Here is a 25,044-nt window from a genome sequence, read left to right on the forward strand (position 1 = left end):
GTGTGAAATTTAAAAACATGTTTAAAGTTATCGTTAGAAAATCTTTTTTTCTGATAGTTTCTCCATTCCGTAATTACATTTAAAATATTTTTTCCTCTAAGTTTCTATTGACAAAAGATAGAAAATTTTAAACAATGTGTTTTTTGTAATTTAATTTTTCAACATAAATTTAAGTTTATGTGAAAAATGTAATATGATTTTTTTCAGTGTGTATTTTTAAGAGCAGAAGTTTTTATTCCCAGAAATTCTTTCTCATATGGGTCATTCCACACGAAGTGATCAAGGCATGTGTAATCGACCTTCACGGATTTGACCCAAATTTGGAGGAATTGTTTATCTAGGGCCAATATACCACCCCTCGGGCTGTGGGAGCACCCCCCGTTTTGACAAATTGCCAAAACCTTTGATTTTATTTTAATGATATCTCCTGTTCTATTTACTTTACAATCAAACTATAAGATGGTTTTTGAAGAAAATTGTTCAAGGAGTTTAGAAAAAATGTTAATTTTTGGCTGCAGTGCTGCCAACTATGCGATTTTTCCAGTTTAATAATAAAATTGAATTTTTCTCTCAATACATAGGGGAACCCGGGGCTATTCGGACCTACTTAAGCAAATCGCCCTTTTAGGTGGATAGATGTGGAAAAAGTTACCGGTTAAAAGTCCTAATTGTTAGTTTGAAACCTCAGCTATATTTTAGTGCCATTAAAAAGGTTCATTTGCACCACTCAATGGCAGCGCTAGGCGACGATTTACAAACCTCTACGTTTTTCCAGCCTTTTACAATGTAGGGGTATTTGGACCTCCCTGCGGCAATTCAGACCGTCATTTTTCTTTATTTTTTTTTTTTGCAATGGAATTATGTTTACCTATGAATTAGTTACAAGAGACACTCCTTAGGAAGCAAAAAAAAAAAATGCTGTACAAAAACTTAACCTGGTATGTCACAGCTGTCGATTGGCGGCCCATGTATTTTCTTTGCTGTGGTGTATGCAATGGTGTGCGCAGCCGCAAGCCGCTGAACGGTGGTTGACGGAATAGGGGGTCCGAATAGCCCCGTACGCTCATATGGTGAGCGTCTCGAAAATATCTCTGTTTTTACCCCAACAAAAATCATTCCATGAAATAGGAACCTCAAGCTTTCCAAAACACTTACCTTTTATTTTTTCATTTTTGTTCGTTTCTTTAAGCACGGTTTTTCCATTATAATGATTTTTGTTTTGAGAATGGCAAAACAATGAAACACGTTGTATCTCCTTTCTACAAAGAACAACTTCAGCTCTCAAAATTAATGTTTCAGAATAGCGGTTCCACGAATATGCACGATAGTTATAAAGTTTGCTATTTTCTGAGAAATCGAGGGGGTCCGAATTACCCCCCACTGTCTGAATAGCCCCGGGTTCCGCTATATTTTAATTTCAAAATGTTAATACCATTGTGTTCTTCAGACATTTTTTCATAAAAAATACCAATAATCTCATTTTGAAGCAAAAAACTAATAATTTCCCATATATTTATATTGGCCCTAGATGAAAAATTCCTCCAAAATTGGTTCAAATCCGTGAAGGTCGATTTCAAGTTTGCATCTTTTTTCGATCATTTCGCGTGAAATGATTCATATAGTTTTACGGTATAAAATACGGTTTTTGTAAATGCTGCATGTAAAAACTTGTACACCTTTTTAAAAAATTGCTCTTGTGTCAAAATGTTCTAATTACCTGAGGAAGTCATGGCGATTGATGATCCGAACATAACTGCAAAGTTTTGTTCGTATCAAAGATCGTAATATTTTATGGCCGGCCACTTTCTCATGGAAATCTCAAATAATACCCATATTGATGGTAGTTCTCACTGTTTTGTAGTATCCATGAGCCGCCATCTTGAATTTTAGGCTAGTCTTAATCATCAATTTCCGTCAACTACCGATCTCCATCTTTCAAATGATACTGGTATCGATGGCGATTTGCCTTGTTTTGTGCTAACCAGAGGTTGTCATCTTCCATTTAAAATGGTCTCAATCATCCATTTCGGTCATCTACTGACCACCAACTTTCAAATGATATCCATATAACCATGATCTTGGATTTCAAAATGGCGTCAATCATCAATTACCAGAGATTATCACCTTGAACCTTAAGCGATCTCGGCTGTTTATCCGAATCCCATTTTACTGGTGTTAATTGGGTCAATTGAAAGCGGTATCTTTTCATTTGACAGGATCACACGAAGAAGGTTGAATATCAACTGCGACTCATTTGAAAGCGTCGGTGAAGCCATGAACTGAACATCAGTTTGATAGCAATTGAACAACAGAAACAATATAATATTTTTCAAGAACATTTCAAGTATAGCTTCATTGAGTAGCTTCAAGAAACCTTCAAAACTTAATTCGATCCAAAGGACTGATGCATGAGGAATGTAATGAATTTTGGAATGATTCTACAGTAAAAATAGAAAACCTCATCACGCACAAAGAGGCTCTAAAGAATACCTACTTCAACACTCGTTTTAGTGCAGTTCAATTGATGGATACAAATTTAAAACGCATCATGGTATTTGAGGATAATCTGACTAGGAACAATATTGGGTAGCTTGAATAATACTATCTGGTTTTCAAAATATACTACACACACGGAGAAAAATCCTATCGCATCGAAGTGAACCCACTCTATATTGATCGGTTTGTAAGTAAGCCTACTAGCAGCTAGGATCAAACAAGCAAACGAACAGTGCATGACATTTTGTGAAGACATCCTCAGCCGGCAGTGTTTAGCATCTCGATAGGCTGATTGGCTGACGTTCAATTTTCGGCTCTTTATTTCGTAACTACGAAAAGAACGAGAAACGAGGGACGAGTGGCAAAAGTTCTACTTTCAATAAAATCCTAAGCGCACAAATCACCCTTCCACTCGGGCATTCGGGCACCCGACCGTGAACGATGCGATGCGATGCGGACGGTAGACGAGGTTTAATTACGTGAGACCACCCCACGTGTGGCTACAAATCCATCCGAAGGGTGGGGCGGGTGGAGAAATTGCTGCCAATGCAACGGCTGTCGTTACATGCTTCATGTGTACCTGGTCCGATGGAATGCACCGCTTGCAAGTGGATTATACTGGTTGTTAGTGACCCTGCCAGTGCTTCCTCCACAACAAAACGCAAGAAGCAATCTATTTTTAAAAACCAACTAATTTTCATATGGGTGTTTGTCGGTTCGAAGTACATATTGGATAAAGGTGAGAGAGGGAGTTTTGTGGGACAAGGAATAATTGATAGCTAAGGATACATTTGGTCACGATATCTATGGTGAAAATAGATGAACTAATAAATTCACGGGGTAAGAATCGGTCAATCGTTTCCGTCACGGACGTAATCATATGTACAAAAATAGACCGACCGATTCGAACTTGGTTGAAAACAAAAATTAAAAATGCTACTGACGAAAACAAAAACCAGCTACGGTCAACTATTTATACATATAACTGAGGAAACTATTTAATAACTATCGAAACTAAGCCATCTAGTGATTATATATATGATTGGTTAAAAAAACTCACGCTAATGCTATTACTACGAAGTCCAACCAATTCCATGCATCTCTAAGATAAGTAAACGGTTGTAATATGAAACCTCGCGCCATCACTTTTACAGCTGATTCGAACGTGTAGATGCCGGTGAATATCACCCTGCGATGTGTGGTGGAGTCATAGATTTTTCGATCGTTCAAAGAGAATAACGAATGTTCAGGTTCAGTTAGAAATAATTTTTCAGTTTGCTAATTGAATGAAATTGTGTAATGCTGAGCTGAGACTTGTGGTATCGGATGCTGATGGAACCTGACATTCTGGTATGTTTACTTCACTAACTAGCTGACGAGCTGAGCCTAAATCTAACTTATTTAACGATATTACCAGCAGCAGTTTGATGATTCGACGGAGACGCATGGTACGTATAAAATCACCTACATTTTTCCTTCGTATAAATATCGATCCACGTAAAAACTGGTATCAGAAAATTGTCTTTTTATTTGGAGTAGGGCTGTTCCTAACACTAAATTGCAATCATAAAAGTCTATGCTTCACCACTTTTGCTGTTTAACAGCAGGCAAGGCGGAAAAAAAATCGAGCACGAAAAGTGAGCGTGATCCTAATGGTTTCCATACCGGACGAATCGTGTGATAGGATACATTACTGCAGTGCCTGACTATCCCCACCGACTACAGTAATTGCACGTACGTGCCGGGTTACGTGAGACGCCATATGGGTTCCGGGTATCACCGTCACGCTGCCCTTCAAATGCAATGAAGTTAACTAGTGCACGGGAACATACGAAATTAGGGTAAAAGGATCCTGCGGAGGCATAAAGTACCATGCGTTTCCCTACGAATATTTTCTGAATCGAACTAAATTCTCTGTAATCAATTTAAATGGTTTATTTTTTATATCGATCTAGACCTATCTGTTTCTTAATAAATCAGGTCTGCTCTATTTGCTTCGTTGTTAATATTTAATAAAACTTTCTTTTCTTTTTGTGGCATTTTGGTAAACCTGACACATCGGGAGCAACAGCCCATGATGCCACGATGTCGCGACCGTGTCTGTGTATGTAATTAACAAACGAAATCGTTAGTTCTCATTAGAGGTGGGTACCCGATACATGCCTGTAGCCAGTTGATGTGTTGATTCCCACGAAAAATCCCGTTTCGTGCTGCCCGATCTGTGTTCCCTCGAGAGTTTCTTATATTTCTAGTCACGCAACAGGTGGCTTACCGTATGACCCGATTCTGGTAATTTCCAGTACTATCCCGAAACACCCCTCGAAAGCAGTGCAGTTAACTAATACACTATCCGTAGTGAGTGAGGGTAGAAGTTTTCTGTGAAGGCATTAAGTTTCACGCGTTTTTCTACGAATTTTACCGGATCCAGACGTAATGTTTCACGAATCTTATTATTAAGGTGTGTAATTAAAACTAGTTTTGGATTGGAATCTTTTCTATATCGATAATCACCTTGGACTAAGGGTTTCAACCAGAGTTAAAAATAATCGAAGCTCTTTGTTGACGGTTGAAAATGAACCTGATGCTACTCGTGGTGAATAGAAAAAATTTTCATTCAAACATCCATGTTATTCATTCAGTTGAATATCGTACAATATATTCATTTCGCTATTTATCTAGGAAAATGTTTTCAAATGCCAGTAAAGCATATGAAACAACAATCATCATCGCTTACATTGTACCAGGGCCTACTTTGGTGCATTTGATTCGTTGCTGCACGGGCGCTTCGTGTAATAATCGGAGACGAATGAAAATCTGCATGGATGAATGGGCGGTTTGTTCGTTTGACGTTTTCAGCTGCGTCACTGAATATTGAAAATGAATGCGGCTGAATATGATCAATTTTCATTCAATGAATTTGAATATTTTTAACTCTGGTTCCAACTAAACCATCAGGGCTGTTATATGAATCTCATCATTATATTTAATGACACTTTCGGTTGGGTTTAAAAACCTCTGACGTCCGGACCAACAACCAAGATGCCACGATGTCGCTACCGTGTCTGTGTATGTGATTAACAAACGAAATCGTTAGCTCCTGTTTGAGGTTCCGTGTATCTGTAGTTAATTTATGTGGCAATTCTTAAGCAAAACCCTGCCTTGCGATTTTCTTCATCTGTTCTTCAACAAGTGATTTTCGTTTATTTCAAGTCACGCAACAAGTTGCTTACCGCATGAGAAAAACTGGCCTAATTCTGGTTGTATCCGGTTCGATTCTATCAATACTGACCGTCTGTTTAATAAGTGGAGATCTGATAGCGTTTATTGAATCATTGAGAAGCAATTACAATCCTGTTTACGTATGTACTGCCTTACGTCATGACGGACAGCATCATTAGCAACCGCTGTCGAATCAAGATATTTTTTCCATAATTTTTGAAAAAAAAAGTGATTATTACGGCAATTTTATAGATGATAACACCACTGCATTCAACCGGTGTAGTGGTCTCATGCGATTTTCAGCGAAGACAACATATCGACAAGACTGGCAATTCTGTCCAGAATCTAGAGATAGTGACAGCAGCACCACGTCCTTTTTATAGTGATAGTGATATATGCACACGAACCTACTTTTATATTGAGCTTAACTTCCTAACTTCGCAGTGGCGTAGCTAAGGGGGGGTTTTGGGGGTTAAAACCCCCTCCAAACCAAAATATTTGAATTGAAGAAAAAAGTTTGATGCTGACTAGTTTATTAAATATTCAAATAATAATTTTGGAAGTTTATTATCTGTTCATTACATTGAGAACCTAATGTTTTAAACGTTGTGGGGACTAAATTGTGAGAATGGGATCTTATAACTAATATTTTAGTGAGGATCCTATAGTTGATAAATCAAGTAAATATCAAGCAAAATAACTCAATGAAAACGCCTACGTAGAAACTGATGCAAAATTGCGTTTTACGCTTGTCTCTAACAGGTAAGAATCGGTTTTATATGCATTTATATAAAGTGCCACCAGCTGAGATCGGTGATAAAAAAATTGAACGATTTTCGCTATTTATGATGTACATTTTGGTATCGAATTGAATGGCGCCAAGATTCTATAATTTGGAAACCATCAGCTTTAGTATTTAGCAGCATAATTTTGTTTAACAGCAGGCATCCAACGGGGAAAAACGATCAGAAATGGTGAGTGAAGCTAAGCAATCATGTGAAAAAAATTTCCCCCAGAGGCGAGACTCGAACTCGCAACCTTTGAGACTCCAGCCCAATGCACCCTTATGCTATCCCTGGGTATGGCGACATCCCAGAAAGAACATATGATTATCCCACTGGCGACGGTGATCGCACCCTGCCTGCAAAGCGAGAATCACACACAACGGCACCTGATCACCCCAACATATTTGATCTATTTAATTTCCCCGCTAGATACCAAGGCCCGGGTTTTTATTATCGTGTGATGTCTAATTTTAGTTCATTACCCATCGTACTTCGGTGGGTGACAGAGCTAATGAAGACTGTCGATTTCTGGTCCCTTGCCCAGTGATCAGAGGTAATCATATGTTCTTTCTGGGATGTCGCCATACCCAGGGATAGCATAAGGGTTAGTGCATTGGGCCGGAGTCTCAAAGGTTGCGAGTTCGAGTCTCGCCTCTGAGGGGAATTTTTTTCACATGATTGCTTAGCTTCACTCACCATTTCCGATCGTTTTTCCACGTTGGATACCACCAGTCCTAAATAAGGTATTGGCACTTAAGTCAAAAGACAAAATTTTTTTGAATTATTGGTATAATTTTGTTGTTTAATTTTTCCAGTTGGATGCATTACTAATTCCAATCAAATTTAGTATCTTCAGCAAAGTTTTTAAGAGTGTTATTGCAAATAGCTTGGTTGAAGATATGAATGTAACTCGTATTTATGCATTATAGGCCATGTTGCGAATTCCCTTACTAACGGTTATAGGCGGCAACAAAGAATTTGGGAGAACACCTTGTAGATGACGTTTACTATTCTAGTATGCAAAAGTGACTTCAACGCCACTTTGGTCAAATTTAATTTTTTCGTATTTTTATGTTCACTACGAAAATTCGTATCTTTCAGTGTAAACGACTTCAAATGAAAATAAAAAATTATCTGTTGAAATGCGAAAAGCAAAGTGGCGAAAGCATGCTTTTACCCGCACCATGCAAGATTTGAAAATTGATTTCCTGAAAAATAGCTGAATGGCGTTTACGTCACCTTTGCATTCATGGGCAGTTCAGTAATGTGATTAATCGGTAATTAGTTGCAAAAATCCCGCTTAACACCATTTTTATAGATGGGACATACTACTCCCTACTTCCTATACTTCGGTGAAATCTCCTCCTTCCAGATCTTCAAAAGCACCCAGTGGAGTGCTCTAGCCAATTCCTCTACTCTGTGTTTGAATAGCTCACATGACAGTTGATCATTGCCAGCGGTTCAACCGTCATATTTTTTTCATGAATCTTAGGTAGATCCGGAATCTGCCGTCGACTGCGCGCGTCTCCAAGCTGATTCTTGCAATACTCTTGTCGTCTACTGTTTCGCTATTTAGGTGTTCGTCATAATATACTTATCAATCGTGAGAATTTCTGTACATTATTTATAAAGTGTACAGACTATCCTGTGCGATAACCGGTTTATACGGATGTTTATGATGACGAGCTTAACATTCCGCCATAGGCAGCTATGATAGACATGCTCCAGCTGAGCATAAAACGCATCTTTCTCGGCTTCGTGAGGTCAGTGCACATTGATAATGGCCTTTGATCCACACTACACACATCCTTTCGCTGATCGTCTGCCACTTGATCACGCGTTGGCGCATTTTGCCCAGTTTTTGTGCCGTCGCTCGATCCCCGCATTTCCACACCTTCTGCCCCGTCTATCAAAGCTCCTTAAATGCCACGGTTCGAAGTTGCGAGTTTTCAGCTCATGCTTTTGTTAGTAAAGTAGTGTTTTTGGCCACTCGTTGAACTTGACCTAACCTGTCTCGTAGTCCGCCACCCAACATAACTGACACCTGCGACAGGTATTTAGTTCTGCCTACGGTATGGTTATAGCGCCCATGCTCGCTCACACCATCCCATTTCGCTATTACTGCAGATCACGGTAGTACCCAGTCGATCGCGGCCTACAGATTAAATGTCATAAATAGACCCGCCAACATTTTTGAAAAATCTAAGATTTTCGTCAAAACCCCCTCCAAACCAAATTTCTGGCTACGCCACTGTTCGTACATTAGAAACGCTGAAACCTCTTTTGATCGAGGGAGATTCATCAAAAGAGACGACTACCGACTCGGCTATGGTACTGTCGGATTCTTACTGCAGTTCTTTCTCCAACAAGCCTACCGACTAAACCTCAACCTCCTGTATCTCCGTATCCTCATCCTCCCGGAACCACCGTTGGGTATTACTTCGGGAGGGGAAATTTTTTTATTTTCATTTTTGGTGTTATTTTTTTAAATATTTTTATTTATCGTTTTTTTTAATTTTTTTTTATTTTTTCATATTTTTTTTCTTAATTTTATGTTTTTTTTTCTACCCACGTACAGCATGTTGAGTTTCCGGGCGAGTGTCGTCTTCAATGTCTGAACCCGTCGAGACGTGAATGGATCCAGAGATACCCAAAACCCAATTCGCATCCCTTCACAGCCACCCTCGTAGGATTTTTTAAACCGACGTGAAACTACTTGTTAGTGTTGTTAACTTAGTGCTCTTTTTTCGCTGCGTAGCCGGTCTACATACGACCGTCGCACAGTGGGAAAAAGTATCAAAAACGCGACATTATTCAATAGCGTGATAGAACTCTATGTACGGTTATCGAAATTGTGCACTCCTTATATAAAAATACCTCGAGAATTGATTGCATGTATTTAAAATGACCGCAGAGTATGCTATCATGCTTATTTTACCATATTTTCCCTTTTTATTAGTGTTTATTTTGTTATTGGCTATTTATCTTTGAAGAAAACTGAAGGTGGGCTACCATAGTTAGTGGTTCTTATGCAAAAAAGTCCAAAGGGTCTATAGGAGATAGTACGATTGCCTGCATAAAACGTTTTAATCCGATTAACCCAAATTCTTCCTAACTGTTGGGTTTTTAGTTTAACTTTACCCACCATCTTGGAAGCAGGCCTAAAGCCGCTGATCAAAAGTAGTGTTTCTTATACAAAAGAATCCAAGGATTCGATTGCAGATAGATAGAATGAACGCACGGAACGTGTGAACCCGTCTTACCCAATTTTTCACAAATTTCGGAAAAAAATCTACAGTTGATCAATAGTTGTATTGCTTATGCAGAAAGGTCCTGGAAATCGATTGCAGATAGTCAGAATGTCCGCACGAAACTTGTGCATCCGTTTTACCCCAATTCTTCTCATAACTAAAGTGTGAAATTAAATCTGGCCCTTCATTTCAGAAAAGGCTGAATACGAATTGATCAAATGTGTTAATTCTTATATAAAAAAGTCCGGAAAATCGGTTGAAAATAAATAAAATGACTGCACGAAACATGTGAACCCGTTTTACTCCAGTTCCCTGAACTCAAGTTTGAAGTTAATCAGTTAATCCTTACTCTACATTTAAGAAAAAGACTAAGTACGGCATATCAAAAGTAACGTTTCTTATTTATGAAAACCCAAAAAAATCATTGCAGATAGTTAGAATGACCGTACGAAACGCGTTTTACTCCACTTCTTCTCGTTCTACAAGCTTGTAGAACGTATTGAGTTGATCAATTACAGTTACAATATGAAAAAGTTAAAAAAAATGCAAATTTTGAGGCTAAACTGCCAAAGAACAGAATTATATTGTGAATATTTTTTCAAGGACACCTAGGTTCTAGAATATGTAAGGCTTCAATTAGGTATTGTCCCACTTTTTTTGTAGATTTAATCTTATTGGTTAAAGTAGAATCCCACGACTAAAAAAATCAAATTTTATTTAAATGACTGAGGGCTTCAGCAAAGTTGTCCAATTTTGTGTTTGGAACAATTTTGTTGAAAGTACCTTATACAAACAGTAGATTTATTTTTTTTAGCCGCAACCGTAGTTGTTTGGCAGTTTAACTTCAATTTTTTTGTATTGTAACCGTGATTCATCAACTCAATATGTTCTACATGCTTGTAGGTGCGTGTAAAATATAACATTTTGTAAAATATAACAGCTAATAAAGTATAGAAATTAAAATTAATATTAACACATTTTATGTTAGAAACTAAATAGAATAATAGATTATCGGATTAGCCAAAGTTTGGTTACCCAAAAGTGCCCATAAAAACAGAAATATTTGATGAAAATAGTGCAAATTTAAATGAAAATAGTTTTCGAAGTCAATGTATTGATTTTACGTTATCAGTTTCTTCAACAAAAAGTTGCATTTTAGTGATACCTTCAATTTTGTAAAACTACTACTAACTCACCGGCTATAAGGAGCTGTGCAGAGATGTAGACACCAACCTGTGGAGCAACGCTTGCCGTGTCGTTCTGGCAAAGATCAAGGATCCGACGACGTCAGCTGAAAGGTGCGCTGACAAATTGAAGAATATCGTGGAGGGTCCGTTATCGAAGCATGACCCAACCGTATGGTCGCTTACAGCGTATGTCGATGCATACGGTGGACATGTTGGTGACCATCGGGTCTCCGACGACGGGCTCCTTGCAGTGGAAAACGGATTTAAAGCGAAGAAAGCTCCCGGTCCGGACGGTATCCCCAATGTAGCACTGAAGATAGCGATCCTGGCGTTTCCGGACATGTTCAGGACAGTGCTATAGCAATACATGAAGGTAGGCTACCTAACAGGTGGATGGAAGATCCAGAAGATGGTGCTGTTGCCAAAACCAGGGAAGCCACCAGGAGATCCACCAGCGTATCAGCCAATATGCCTGCTGGATACGTTCAAAATTCGTCACCAATTAGTTCGAGGTACTAGGATCGGTTGGACGTTTTTCCGATTTTTCACCGATACAGCTCAGAACCCTACTCTCCATGAAGGAGCTTGTATAGATAACCATCGGATCACAAGAGACGACTACGTACTACGAGTGAAGATAGCGGCCGGACCCAATAAAATGTAGAACATAGGAGAAACTCACGCATATGGACCATGTACTGCCAAAGGTGGTTTGGTGAGGTCACCACCACCAGTAGCAGCTGAAGTTATTCAGGAAGAATATTATAAGGAGAAGCAGCAGCAACAACAGCCAGAGCAGAGCGGGGTGAGTTACATTCCACAGAAGTCAAAAGTAGTGGCAGTGAAGCACTTGGTGGAGAAGCTCAACAAGTTTGTGGACGTGCGAAACAATATCCATAAGGACATTAAGGAGATGGTTCTCAGAATCCGAAAAACGCTACTGTCTACCATGAAGGAGGATAATACGGCAACGCTAAGCCTACTATCTTAGCACCCCCACCCCTTCCGAAGCAAGGGAAGGAGAAGCTACTCCACAGAGGACAAGAACCTCGCCAGGAACCGGAATTAGGGGGGGTCTAAGAGGCAGATGCGCGAGGACGCTCTTACTGCCGAAGGGAAAGACGCCACTCAACTGGAAGAAAGCTAGAGGTCGGAAGGAGAAACACGGGAAACAGCAAAAGCGGAAGAAAGAGAGAAAAGTGGAACAGAAGAGTAAAACGTACGGCTCGTCAGAATGCGCAAAAGGGAGAAACCGTGCTCGTCAAAGCCAATGATGCGACGACGTATGCAGCTCTCCTCAAGAAGGTCAGAAGGGATCCGGAAGCGGTATGGAGGACTTCAGATATTGATGATTCCTTTACCGGTAACCATTGCTGACGAAGCGCTGAAGGTAGCCAAAGTTACGGTTGGATGGTCGAGATGCCCGATGAGAGCCATCCCTCGAGTGAATAAACCAGCGGAGAAATACTTCAAGTGTTTGGGTTTTGCACATTTGGCAGGAGCTTGCTAAGGCCCGGATAGATCCAGGATGTGCAAGAAATGCGACTGGCCATCTTGCGAGAGACGGCACTCAGAGGCCGAAGTGCATGCTTTGCACTCCAGTGGACGGAAACGATCGCCAAACGAGTGACTTTAAATGCCCTGCCTACAAGAGAGCGACTGCAGATCAACTGTAATGAAGACACAGATAAATCTGAATCATTGGGACACCGCACAGCAACTGTAGTGGCAGTCCACGATCGAAACTATGTGTTGCGTCGCTTTGATTGGAGAGCTGTATCAAGTCCCTCTGATAACGGTAACTGGGTGGCAGATAGATTGGAAACGGATGTGATACAAGTTATGAGCAGTTTCTCCATTCAAGAAGTAGTAGAACGCACATACGAAGGCTTCGTGATCGCCAAAATCAACAGCTTCTTCGTGTGCAGCTGTTACGCTCCCCCAAGATGGACAGTGGAGCAGTTCTGCCTAATGCTGGAGCAGTTGATCGGTCGAAAACCGGAAGTCATTGGTGCCTTCAACGCCTGGGCTGTGGAATGGGGCAGGAGAGTAACCAACACAAGAGGGTATCTCCTACAGGAAGCTCTAGCGAAGTAAGACGTACAATGGTGTGCAATTAAGGTACAATGACGCGCAATTAAGGTCCCGTTAGCACATTTCGGAGAGACTGGAGGAAGTCTATCATCGGCGTCACATTCTGTAGCCCTTCACTGACGGCGAACATTAATTGGAGAGGTTGTGAGAAGTATACGAATAGCAACCACCAGGCGATTCGCTACCATATCGGCCAACGAAACCCTGCTGCAGCACGGAGAAGGATGAGAGGCGAATGAAAATGGAATCTCTACGTTGAGGCACTTCGGCCGGACGGCGGGACCGAGAAAGTGGATGCGGCTGACCTAACGAGAAATACGCCACAATACTGCGTAAACTAGAGCCACGCAATGGATGGCATCTAGCTTACTGGTGGAACGAGACGCTCAGTACGCTACGTGCTGCCTGTCTCAAAGACAGGAGAGTCAGGGAATAGAATCGACGCCAGATAGAGAGGAGCGCAAGGCAACGTTTCGAGAAGCTAGGGTCGCTTTAAAACGGAAGATCAAGCTTAGCAAGTCAGATTGCCACAAGAAGCTGTGCCGAGAAGTAGCTTCTAATCTCTGGGGAGACACGCACCGAGTCGTGGTGGCGAAAATAACTACCTGGAAACCAACACCGTACGGTGAAGAAAAAGGAGCAAATATGGACGATCGGCCAGTGACTAACGATGAGCTTGTAGAAGCATCGAAGCGACTGAAACCAAAGAAATCCCTCGATCCGAATGGAATACCAAACGTGGTGCGGAAAGCTGCGATCCTGGCATAACCGGACATGTTTAAGATGGTGCTGCAGAAGTGTCTAGATAAAGGCAACTTCCCCGAAATGTTGAAAGTATAGAAGCTGGTGTTGCTGACAAAGCGAGGGAAGCCACTGGACGATCCGGCTTCGTATAGGCCTATATGCTTGCAGGATACACTCGGAAAACTGGATAGAATTATTTTTAAACATGCATTTAACAGCGCCTACTGGGGAGCCATCTCTGCAGCGATGCGTAGAATGACTATCTATGTCGGATCCTGAAGAGCTACTTCCAGAGCAGAGTGCTGCTGTACGAGGTGAACGAAGGGCAGTTCGGGTGTTCCTCAGGGCTCCATTCTCGGTCCAACTCTTTGGGATGGGATATACGATGGGGTCTTAACACTACGGCTGCCCAGGAAAGTGAAAATCGTGGGTTTCACGGACGACGTGTCATTAACGGTGATGGGCGGGACACTTGTAGAAGTGGGGGTATCAATGATAGAGATAATAGACGTGATCGAGAACTTAATGAACGGGGTCAAGCTGCAGATAACTTACCATAGAACGGAGGTCACTTTGACCTCCTTCCTTCTCAAACCAGTGAAACGTTTAATCGACCACTATATTCGGTATGTTACACAATGTTATCTACAACATTGAAAAAGCATTTTCGCAGAAGCAATCAAGTTTAGGAGTTTTTCATGATAGTGAAGGAGCTTTCGAATCCATTTTGGAAGCAATACGAGGTCATAGAGTATCTTCATGTATGACGAACTGGATACACGTAATGCTTAGCAACCGACATCTGTGCTCATCGTTAAGACAAGTAGAGATAAGGAAACTGAGTGTCTGCGGATGTCCTCAAGGTGGTGTGCTATCACCACTTTTATGGAACCTTGTCGCCGATGGCTTGTTGAGGAAACCTAATGAGCTTGGGTCTCTGACATATGGTTTCGCCGATGATAATCATATCATGATTACCGGAATTTGTATCAAGAAACTTTTTGATTTAATGCAACAAACCTTATGTGTTGTTGAGCAATGGTGTCTTTGTGTTGGACTATCAGTAAATTCAAATAAGACATCAATGGTGCTTTTCAATCAACGAAGGATTACAACCGGAGCTCGTCCGTTGCAGTTCTATGACCCTGAAATTATTGTTGCAGATCAAGTTGAGCACGCTGGTGTAAATCTTGACTCAAAACTTAATTGGTCAGCTCTCATCGTTTCCAGCATCAAGAAAACAGTTTTACAAAGATGCTGATGTCACAAGTCATAAAGAGCGACTACAGTTGGTCGGTCATGTAGCTAGGAAGAGAAAACTAAAGTAATGTTGAGCTGTGAACCTGCATGAGGCTGTTGGTGGTGGTGCAGATCTTGTACTCGAGGAATAGTTGCGAGCGAATCCTTATCCTTTAAAATTGGACCAAAACCTTAGGCAGAAACGACTGCATGGCCTTCGGCTTTCGGCAAATCTTGAGGATTTTAACTCAAATACATTCAGTGGATCTCCACAATATAAGACCAATGCTGGCATTCGGGTGCCTTATGTGATGGCAGAAGGGAGATGTCATGACAATCCAATCATAGTGATAGTCATGACAATCCAAAAGCTGCCTTCTAATAAATACATTTCTGTCGGATGTGATTCCGAAAATGTCTTGTGAAAATGTTTTTTTTTGCAGTAATTCAATTGCGTGTCTGGATTTTTGGTTCTCCATACATAGTTGAACCTATGTACAGAGAGCTTAAGCTCAAAGATATGCTATTGTTCCTTACTTAATGTGATAAAGAGCTATAGAGTTTGCTGGGATGTTCTGAGGACCAAGTCGATTACAGAGAAAATTCAGCGGTATTTATCCAGTATCGACGACCTATCTTTGGAATTTCTGGCGAAAAAAATGGTTAAACTAAATATTGCAGTACTTGTATCTATTTTTTCTTGGATAGTTGTGCGTAATTATTTCATCTTCTTTCATTTCATCATATTTCCCCATTTGCTAGTAAAGATATGCTTTTTGTTTAAAATTTAGACGCCATTGTTTAGAAAACGGATAAGTTACCCTCGGTAGCCGGCTGCCCAGAGTTGAAATACTCTAACAATTATACAAAATGATTCATCCTGTTTAAACTAGCCGTAGCCTCAGAAATTAACTAAATCCCCCGCTAGGTAACAAAATATGCCATATCGCTTTACTTGTTTCCACAATATCTTTCACACCGATAAATCCCGCGCAACCTTGCCCACAACACTATAATGCTTGACCGTCGCATTAAAAAATAACGATACCCCACCTAGCACACTACATTCTCCCATACGCGTAAGCCGGACGATTGCGTGAAATTCTCGTTTGATCTCTGTTTCTTTTCGTGCGGAAGCTAAATCTATTCGCTAGCTATATATGTTACCAAACGTAAGCTCCCTTTAATACGCAACGATGCAAAACGTACCTATTTCCCAGACCACCTCAACCCTCTCGGCAAACTAGGCCCACTGTGAGCTATCGATTTTCCTTTCTTTTCCCATCCAGGCTTGTCCTGCAGATTTGCCTTTTATTATTTTCCTGCTGTGGCCTTTTTCCATTTGGCTAGAGCTATTTCAGCGCTGCTGTGAGCATACCTATCTATATAGTTAACTATACATTTACCTATTGGCCTATTCGAAACGCGACGACTGACGACACGGTCTATTTAGGTTGGCAGCTGTTTTGTGGGGGCTAGTTATCCTGTAGGTTCCACTTCCTCTTTCTCTCGCTCTGTGTTTATTTCCAATATTTACAACACGGAACCTACGTTCACATGAAACAGAATAGAGTTGACCTTTTTATGCTACGAACTCTTTCGGTTTCGGTACGTTTTCCCATTCTCTTACTCTCATTCACTGACGTTTAGGGATTTTCCTCATACGACATTGCATGTTTAGCGCTCGAGCTAACTAGCGATATTTTCCTACCGGCTACAGGCACTATTGATTGCGTCCCATGATTTTTTAAGGATCAATACCGATGATCCTTGACATACGGCTCAAAGGGCTTTGTTGCATCGATTTTTCTCCTTTTGAATGTTAATCGTCGGTCGTAGCTAATTTTAGACTGCAACTGAATTAAACTTAAATGACTTGGCAAATCGGAAGCTTTCTACGATCTACTTCTCAAGTTTAACTGACCTTTCGACATACATCCTAATAAATTGTAGACGGATTCTTTCCGGTGGAAACATTAATCTAACTACTGATTATATTCTTGTCGCATAACACAATTACTATTAACTCCACAAACAGTTCATCCTCCTAAAACTCCTAGGAACTTAGTTGCACAAAACTAAAGTAAATCATTTCGGTTATATGCATTTTTTTATAAATATTTGGGGAAACGAATCCACAGAATAGTACAGAATAAAAACATTTCTATCGGTTAGATACTTTTTTTCGATTGTTCCTAGTGAAACGTTTTACATACAAGTTGTTAATCTAAATAATCTGACTCTGCTTTAGTGTTTTTTTTTCTAGCACATAACAGTTAGGAAGTTAAAAAGTTAGTCGAAACAAAATGACACTGATTATATAGGATTGAGTATACTTGACTCAGAATGAAACCAAAAAAAAAACGAATACCACTAAGTCGATTATATGTATGAGGTCTTCCTATGTATAAATATATATGCGCTAAGGGATGAACTTTTAGTGTATCTCGATAGAAGCGGAAGGATACTTACTCGGTAGATTCGACTGTCGGCGAAGCAGGCATGATCATCAATATACAATTAGTAAGGATGGTTGTGATTATAAAAAGTGAAAACAGTGGATGCACTAAAATATAAATAGCTACACGACGTAAAGGATTGAACGGATCGAGTACATATAATGCATTGGTGGCGGAGAAACGATAAATGTCCTTTCCTTTGCTAACTACTACGAATGTCTGGAAAGAGAAGAGAAGAGTACGCGGAAAAAAATGTATATTAGATTGCTGGAGATGGTTTGATTGGTAGATTAAATTTCAGCGCTCGTCAATTGGTCCAAGTAGAAATAGTCATCGTTAGAATCATGTCTGATCTAGTATATCTCCTTCAATATCAAATCGATATTATGTATGTCGTTTTTGGCAGTGTAGTTCATTTTTTCACGTACGGGTAGGACAAAGAGTGTTCAGATGTATACACGGAGAAGATCACCGCGTATAAAGCCTACCGTGCCGACGGGCTACTCGCTAGTTCCAAAGCCGAATGAGGAGTTTGATGAAAGGCAAGAAAGTGGTTATTGGCGCCTGTTCATTGACGAATTAACTAGAGAAACATCGATGAGCGTGGAATAATCCATTTCCTCAAGAAGATATACCCATATTCCACCCCGGTACAGAAACCTACCGCGCCGCGTCCCCTTATTATAGCACGAACGATGCACCAGAACGCCCGAGGACCAGAAAGAAGCAAATTCAACTTGTTGAAGAATCTGCCTGAATCTGCCAAAAGACGCTTGTTGAATTTATTTAACAAGTTTCTTGAGGATAATATTGTCCCACATGATTAGAGATGGCTCACTAATCGCCATCCAAAAACCAGGAAAACCAAACTCCGATCATAGCTCGTATCAGCCGATTGCAATGCTCTCATGTATACGGAAGTTGTTCGAGAAAATGATCCTGTTCCGTCTAGACAATTGGATCGAAGCAAATTGTTTACTATCAGATACACAATTTAGCTTCCGCAAAGGCAAAAGGACGAACGATTTCTTTGCGTTGTTCTCAACAGAAAGCACATACATTTTTCCCATAGTGATTTATCGACATCACGATTAAGATACATGGGTCTTATACAATTTTTATGTCAACGACATTGATGAACGTCTTGTCAATTTCTGCACGCTAAGGCAGCTTGCAGATGACGGTGTGGTCTCTTTTACAGGTTCCAAAGCTTCTGATTTGCAATGACAATTGCAGAATACCTTGGGAAATTTGTCTACTTGTGCTATTAGGTTGGGTAAGGTATTCCCTACGGAGAAAACCGAGCGAGCTAGTTGTATTTTCCAGGAAGCACAACTACAGCTTCTATTAATGGATCAAACTATCGCTCAGGTCTCCACAGTAATATATCTATAATAAAAAAATAATTCAGTATCGTTGTTTGCGTACTGCCTTAGGGTGCAAGCAGTCGACCCATACGATGAGTCTCGAAGTTCTGTCAGGCGTTCTCCCACTGAAAAATCGATTCTGAGAACTCTCATATCGATTGCTCATTCGATGCGATATCTTGAACCCGGTAGTGATTGAAAATTTCGAAAGGCCTATCGAGCTCAATTATCAGTTTCATGTCTCTGTACCTTGACTACATGGCGCAAAATATTAATCTTTCTTACAATCTCAACAGTTTCCATTTATTAAATACTTCTGAATCTACATTTTTTATAATAAATTCCGAGAAGTAGACTGCTCTAAGATTTTTTATACTGACTGATCAAACCTCGAAAGGTCCACTGGCTTCGGTATTTTCAAGCAGAAGTTTACCATTTTCTACAAACATAGTAACCCTACTTTAGTTTACGTCGCAGAACTAGCTGCTATTCGATATACCCTTGGAATCGTTGACACATTACCCGCAGACCATTACTTCGTCGTTTCAGATAGCCTCAGTTCCATTGACGCTATTTGCTCGATGAAACATAGAAAGAACTCCTCGTATTTTTTGGAGAAAATATCGGAGCTACTGAGAAGAAGAAGACCAATTTGCTTCAACAAATTTTTTAGTATTAGTCATCACAGAACCCTCGGAAGTTGGCAAATTTTGTGGCTTTGGGAACTAGGAAGGCTACATTCGATAGTCCTTAAGGTATCGATAAAATCTTGGTTCAAGAGGATTGGTGTAGATCGTGACTGCATTTGTATGATGTTCCGACTCATAGCAAAACCATTACACGCTGTCTGCACATCTCGGGCGTATTAGGCTCGTGGCGACGGCTATCGCGATATAGAGCACATTGTCTGGGCGTGCACCGAGTACAATTCCACCAGGTCTCAGCTAATTGATACTCTCCGGGCCCGAGAAGGAGCAGTCAACGACCCGGTTCAAGATGTTATGGCAAGCCGCGATCTCCCCTATATGTCCCTCGTCTATCTGTTCCTAAAATAAAACAATATAAGAATTTTGTCCGTCCCTTTTTCCTCGGGTTCCCAGAAGTCTCCTGTACTGCTTTGTGGCACCGTCTCACATCAGAGCGCTACTACGTGATACTCTTCACTCTCCTCTTTGTGCTGGCATAAATCAAAATTGGAGCCGAAACGGCCTGAAGATCTGACCCACGGGTCCGACGAGGACCACCCGACGTCCCACTGGGTGCTGTATTGGCAGTACAGACGGTACAAGATGTACCGTCGACGATCTGCCATAAACTGCAAGCTAATTTCCTCTCGTCTCTGTCATCGTTGTCCACACTCTCTTCTCTGTATATTGCTGCGTCCCATATATCCTGTTTCTATGTAATATTAAATTTATTCTCGAAATAGAAGTATCGGAATAGCCAAAGTTTGGCTGCTCGAAAGTGCTCAAAAAACAGAAAACTTTGAAAATAGTGCAAATGTATATGAAAATTTGCGTTAAAGGTCAAAATATTGATTTTACATTATTAGTTCCTTCAACAAAAAGTTGCATTTTAGTAATGCAAGTTTGTAGAACATATTAAATTAATCAATTAAGGTTTTTAGCATGGAAAAGTCGAAAAACTGATTTTTAGGTCATATTTACAAAAAAACAACAAAGTCTGATGTCTGTGGTATCTTAGACAAAGTTATTCAAAACATAATATTCTACAAATTTGCCAAAGACATCCATCCTCTGAAAAAAAATTTGCTCGGGTACTCTACTTTAGTCTAACCAAAAAATATTCTATTTAAAAAGTTGTAGAATAATATTGTGAACATATCCTACGAAGAAATGCTGGCTCTAAAATGACATCTAAGGCTCAAATAGGTTTTGTCCTAGCTTTTTTGGATTAGTCCCACTGTGCGCAGGTCACTACAGCAGCTGTGCTGGGAAGCAGGCCATCAGTAGCGCGAATTGCCCCGTGGTATAGGAGGTTTAAAATATTAATGAAATCTTCCAAATTGCAGGACGTCAGATCTACCCCGTAGAATATCCTGCTGTGGACTGATGCCTGACTAATGTTCGGGGCTGTGCGACAATTGCAGCGCTTGTGTATGGAGCTGATTATTTGAAGTAGTCACAACCGGCTCCGGCAGTCGACTTTGATCCGTCAAAAGTGTAGCGCGAAAATGAAGCGACGGTACACAGTTATCCCCAGGATCTTCAGTTCCTTTCGGTAGGGAACAACCGCCACGTCCAACAGGATCGGCCTCCCTGTTGTAATATGATTTGTGCTGTAGCAGTGCGCTTTTAGTGGGTGACATGTTAAAGCCGGCTGACCGCCCATCGGCTTACATAATTTACGGCGGATTGAAGCTTACGACGGGTTCGTCCGATAGTCCTGCCAATCGCGACCAGCGCGATGCCATCGGTGCAGACCAAAATAAAGATTTCCGCCGGTAGGCTGGTGAACAAAGAGTTCATTTAGCCACCAGGAATAGTGTTACGGTGAAGACCGATTCCTGGGTAATTCCAATGTTTTACGGAATGGTTATAGATTGTCGTACCACTTCTCCGAAGCTGGTAAGGTAGACGCCGGTTCCTGCTCCACGTCGGAATGCGAACTGTCGTTGATTCAAAAGTTGGCGCCCCTCCAGTAGATCCATCAACCGTAGACTGGATATACTGAATTGTTGGTTTTTGTTTCTTCTAGCAGAACAGCTTCGTCTAGAAGAGTAGATTCAGAGTCTGATCCAATTTCCGCATTGTCGAGTAACTTATATGCAATAGCTATTTCGTTAAGTTCATCGTTTGTAGCCAGTTCCTGGTGTTCCATTGGATTTACTGGGTGAGATGATTCCACGGCGGTATCTTCTATGGTCGTTGATTCCAGAGGCTCTTCTGAAGGTCCAATCTCGGTTTTGACACTTTCCAGGTCAACTGCATCCTTCATGGAACATTCCATGTTTAATTCCTTGGGAACCGGTCTTTATATTTTTTTGGATTACAATGACAATTAGTTCGGTATCCAAAGGCATCGGTCGGGATGGCCCATCGGCCCGGATGGCCAGACCCACCGTCTGATAGATGCTATTCCCGCTAGTGAGTTCCACCAATACCGCTGTCCAAACCATGATGCCGGGTTCGTCTGATTCCGCATGTGCATCTCCTGCAGGACCGAACAGATGGGTTGAATGTGGGCAATGATGTTTGGCAGGTCACCCAGGCATCCTCACATGCCCTTTCGTGGAGGAACAGTGTTGTTGAGTTGATTATTGAGGTGATAGACTGAAGGCTAGACGAGGGCAGGTTCATGTCCGCTGCGCAACTTCCTCCACTGACCGCTATTCCACTCTAGGCTTGTCGAGGAGGGGTTTCCATAACCTCTGACGTCGTTGTTGTATGTACCTGCGAGAGCTATACGAATAGCAGATAGTTCCGGACTGAGTGTTCCGTATAACGAGCTTACAGACGCCGGGGGCGCATCGCAACGGGGACGTTCCCCAGACGGGGCCAGAACGGGAAAGCGGGCGTTAGTTTCGTCGCCAATGGCATTTTTTCGAGCTGGTAGAGGGTACGATTACTACCATAATGGCTAAAATTAGTTAGCAACAGCTGATAGATTGTGGTCTGTTTGCTGAGTGTAAACCTCTGGTTTGAGCCTGTGGGCGAAAATTTGTCAGCAGATGGATTTCGTTCGGAATTGAGAGTAGTTCTTGGGACACACTCTACTACCACAACGGTAGCATAGTATGAGGAACGGGTAGTAGGACCGGATGCTAGTGAGTACCAGTTCGAAATAAATGTATTCTGGGAGGATTGAGCCGTGAAAAGATGGCCACTTTTTGTTATTTACGGCAACATTTGTAGCTTTCTCGAAGATGGATTCACCGAACAGAACAACTGCTAGCATTCAGTGTTTTCCCAAAATCATAATCCGAGATGTTGAGATTAGCTTTGGTTTCCCGAATGACCTTTGTCTTGGTTTGCACTTTGCAGGCAATTGTGACAATTTCTTTGTACTTTCCAATCACTCGAGTCAGAGTAATTTTTGAATAATCCAGCAATTTTGTCAGCTCACGAATTGACGCTGATTGATTTAGGAAGTACCTATTTTCTGTTCTTTTTCTACATACATCGATTATATTTACAGGGTGTCTTGAAAGAAATGTTTATGCGAATATTCCCCATCATCATTCACCATCGTAAGTTGCTTCAATTGTATTTTATTCAGGAACCAGGTTACTTGATTTTGGGCCGCCATTCTCCAGTCTCCTTAAACGCCCGTTGCATGCGCGTCGTGATAGGGTTGTCATCTGACGAAGCACCGTATTTTTCTTCACCAGTCCATTCCGGGACAGAAGTTGCTTAGAGCTGCTCGTAGCATAGAGAATAGACGGTTCGTTTTTCCCTTTCAACATACTATCAAAAATTTCATCGTACTTTGGGGAGATTTCGCCACCAGGGGAGATTTGCACACTAGTCGGTTGCATGGCTTGGTGATCCTTCGGACCACTGCGGCTCCTTGGCCTTTGAGCTTATCAAGCAGTTCGTCGATTTCGTAGATCACCCCCTGAGTGGTGTTGAGTGTGGGATGAGAGACCACTTCAACGTTTTGCTTTTTAGAAGCATCCTTAGTTCCTCTACCGTCTTTCGGAGCCGAAACAACTTTTGTCGGATCGCATCCTAACACACTCTGTACCGATTTCAGAATCCTGAACGGATTGTTGATCAGCCGGGCATCGGAGTCACCGTCCGATGCTGTAGATCGCAGTAGTACAGTCTACTTATCGATGATATTGCTTGAGATTAAGTACCCAGGCAATGTCCTACTCAAAGAGAAAATGTGGGGCCCCCAATTGTTGGGTGTTTTTAGCTCGTCAGGTGGGCGAAAAAGCGGATAAAAATTCTAGTAGCCTTTGTTCTTCGGACTTTGCACGATACACGGTACGTAGCACTCACTTAATAGACCGGGCGGAAATCAGTAGCTATCTGACCAGGTGGCTGAGGCCGAACTTCGGGAGAAATACGGGTGGCGAAAGTCGGACGAAGGTTTGGATTTTTAACAACCGAAGGCTCCGAGTGATTGAACCTAATTGCTCTTCACGATTTCTTGCATATTTCGTATTACGATTTTAATCTGCTACGAAAATTTGCTACTTTTGCAATCGAGCAGGCGGCTTTACAACTTCAGTATTTTGCTTTGAACCATTCTCCCACTATTATTATTATCCCGTTGAAATGTATATGTTGGGATAAAGAAGCCAAAGCATTAGGACCTGAACCGACAAACATTTTCTATAAAAACACCTCTTTACTCAATTAAATTAGTTGTGAAATTTGCATTTGGACTTCGTCTCATCAGAATCCTACACAAACTTAATGTTCGTTAATGTTCAGAAAGAAAAGAGTTCATTTTTATGCTGTGAGAACTAGTGAAATCGAAACATTTGGTTTGGCTCAGCAAGCCAATGCAAGACGGACTATGCTATATTTCTTAGCGGAGAAAAATTTGAGTAAAAACCAAATTTTCTCCAAGAAGGAGAAAATTGTTTGAAACATTTGCGAATAAAAGGCACAAAACCTATAACTCAATTATTTATAGAATTTTCGTTTCGACTTCATCTCATCAGAATCCGACACTAACTTAGTGACAGTACTAAGCTAGCGCTGGGGTTTACTTAGAAAAACATTTGGTGTCTTCGTTCTTTGGAGCCGACGCTAATTCGGCGCTAGCTTTGTCCTGTTACTAAGTTAGTGTCGTATTCTGTTGAGACGAAGTCGAAACGCAAATTCCATAACTAATTTGGTTTTGTGCCCGTATCACGCAAATGTGGTTTTTAACAATTTTGTCTTTTGTGGAGAAAAAATAGGCTCTACCCAAATTTTTCTCCACTAAGTAGAATTATAGCACAATGCCTCTTTACCTACAAGTCCATAACTACACATAATTACTAGTTCTTTGAATAATCTACATAAACTCATAATCTTATAATTGCAGCAGCGATCACAAGTGATACAGTAGCCAACAACATGTTGCTATGAGGTACTATATTGTATTGCACAAGTATGAGTTTAGTCGAACACTAACACAACATTTGGGAGATTTTCGCTCACAGTTCGAGAGCGAAAAAACAAATGCATTTACGCTCCCGTTGATTCGTTTTGGATGTATATCGAGACCGGTATACTGAAAAG

The 25,044-nt window shown here is 41.0% G+C and overlaps 1 protein-coding gene across 10 annotated transcripts in view; it reads right to left on the reverse strand.

The window, feature by feature from the left end:
- The window catches only part of LOC131693728 (sodium channel protein para-like), a 203,051-nt gene that overhangs the window by 50,861 nt on the left and 127,146 nt on the right, over positions 1–25,044 (reverse strand). For all 10 annotated transcript variants that reach the window (XM_058981819.1, XM_058981818.1, XM_058981814.1 and 7 more), the window contains 2 exons: positions 17,488–17,693; positions 3,557–3,685 (listed from right to left, as the gene is read on the reverse strand). In XM_058981819.1, the coding sequence (XP_058837802.1) occupies positions 3,557–3,685; positions 17,488–17,693 (335 nt within the window). The remainder of the gene's footprint in view (positions 1–3,556; positions 3,686–17,487; positions 17,694–25,044) is intronic.

Source organism: Topomyia yanbarensis, chromosome 3 (assembly GCF_030247195.1).
Source record: "Topomyia yanbarensis strain Yona2022 chromosome 3, ASM3024719v1, whole genome shotgun sequence".
Taxonomy (NCBI): Eukaryota; Metazoa; Arthropoda; class Insecta; order Diptera; family Culicidae; genus Topomyia; species Topomyia yanbarensis.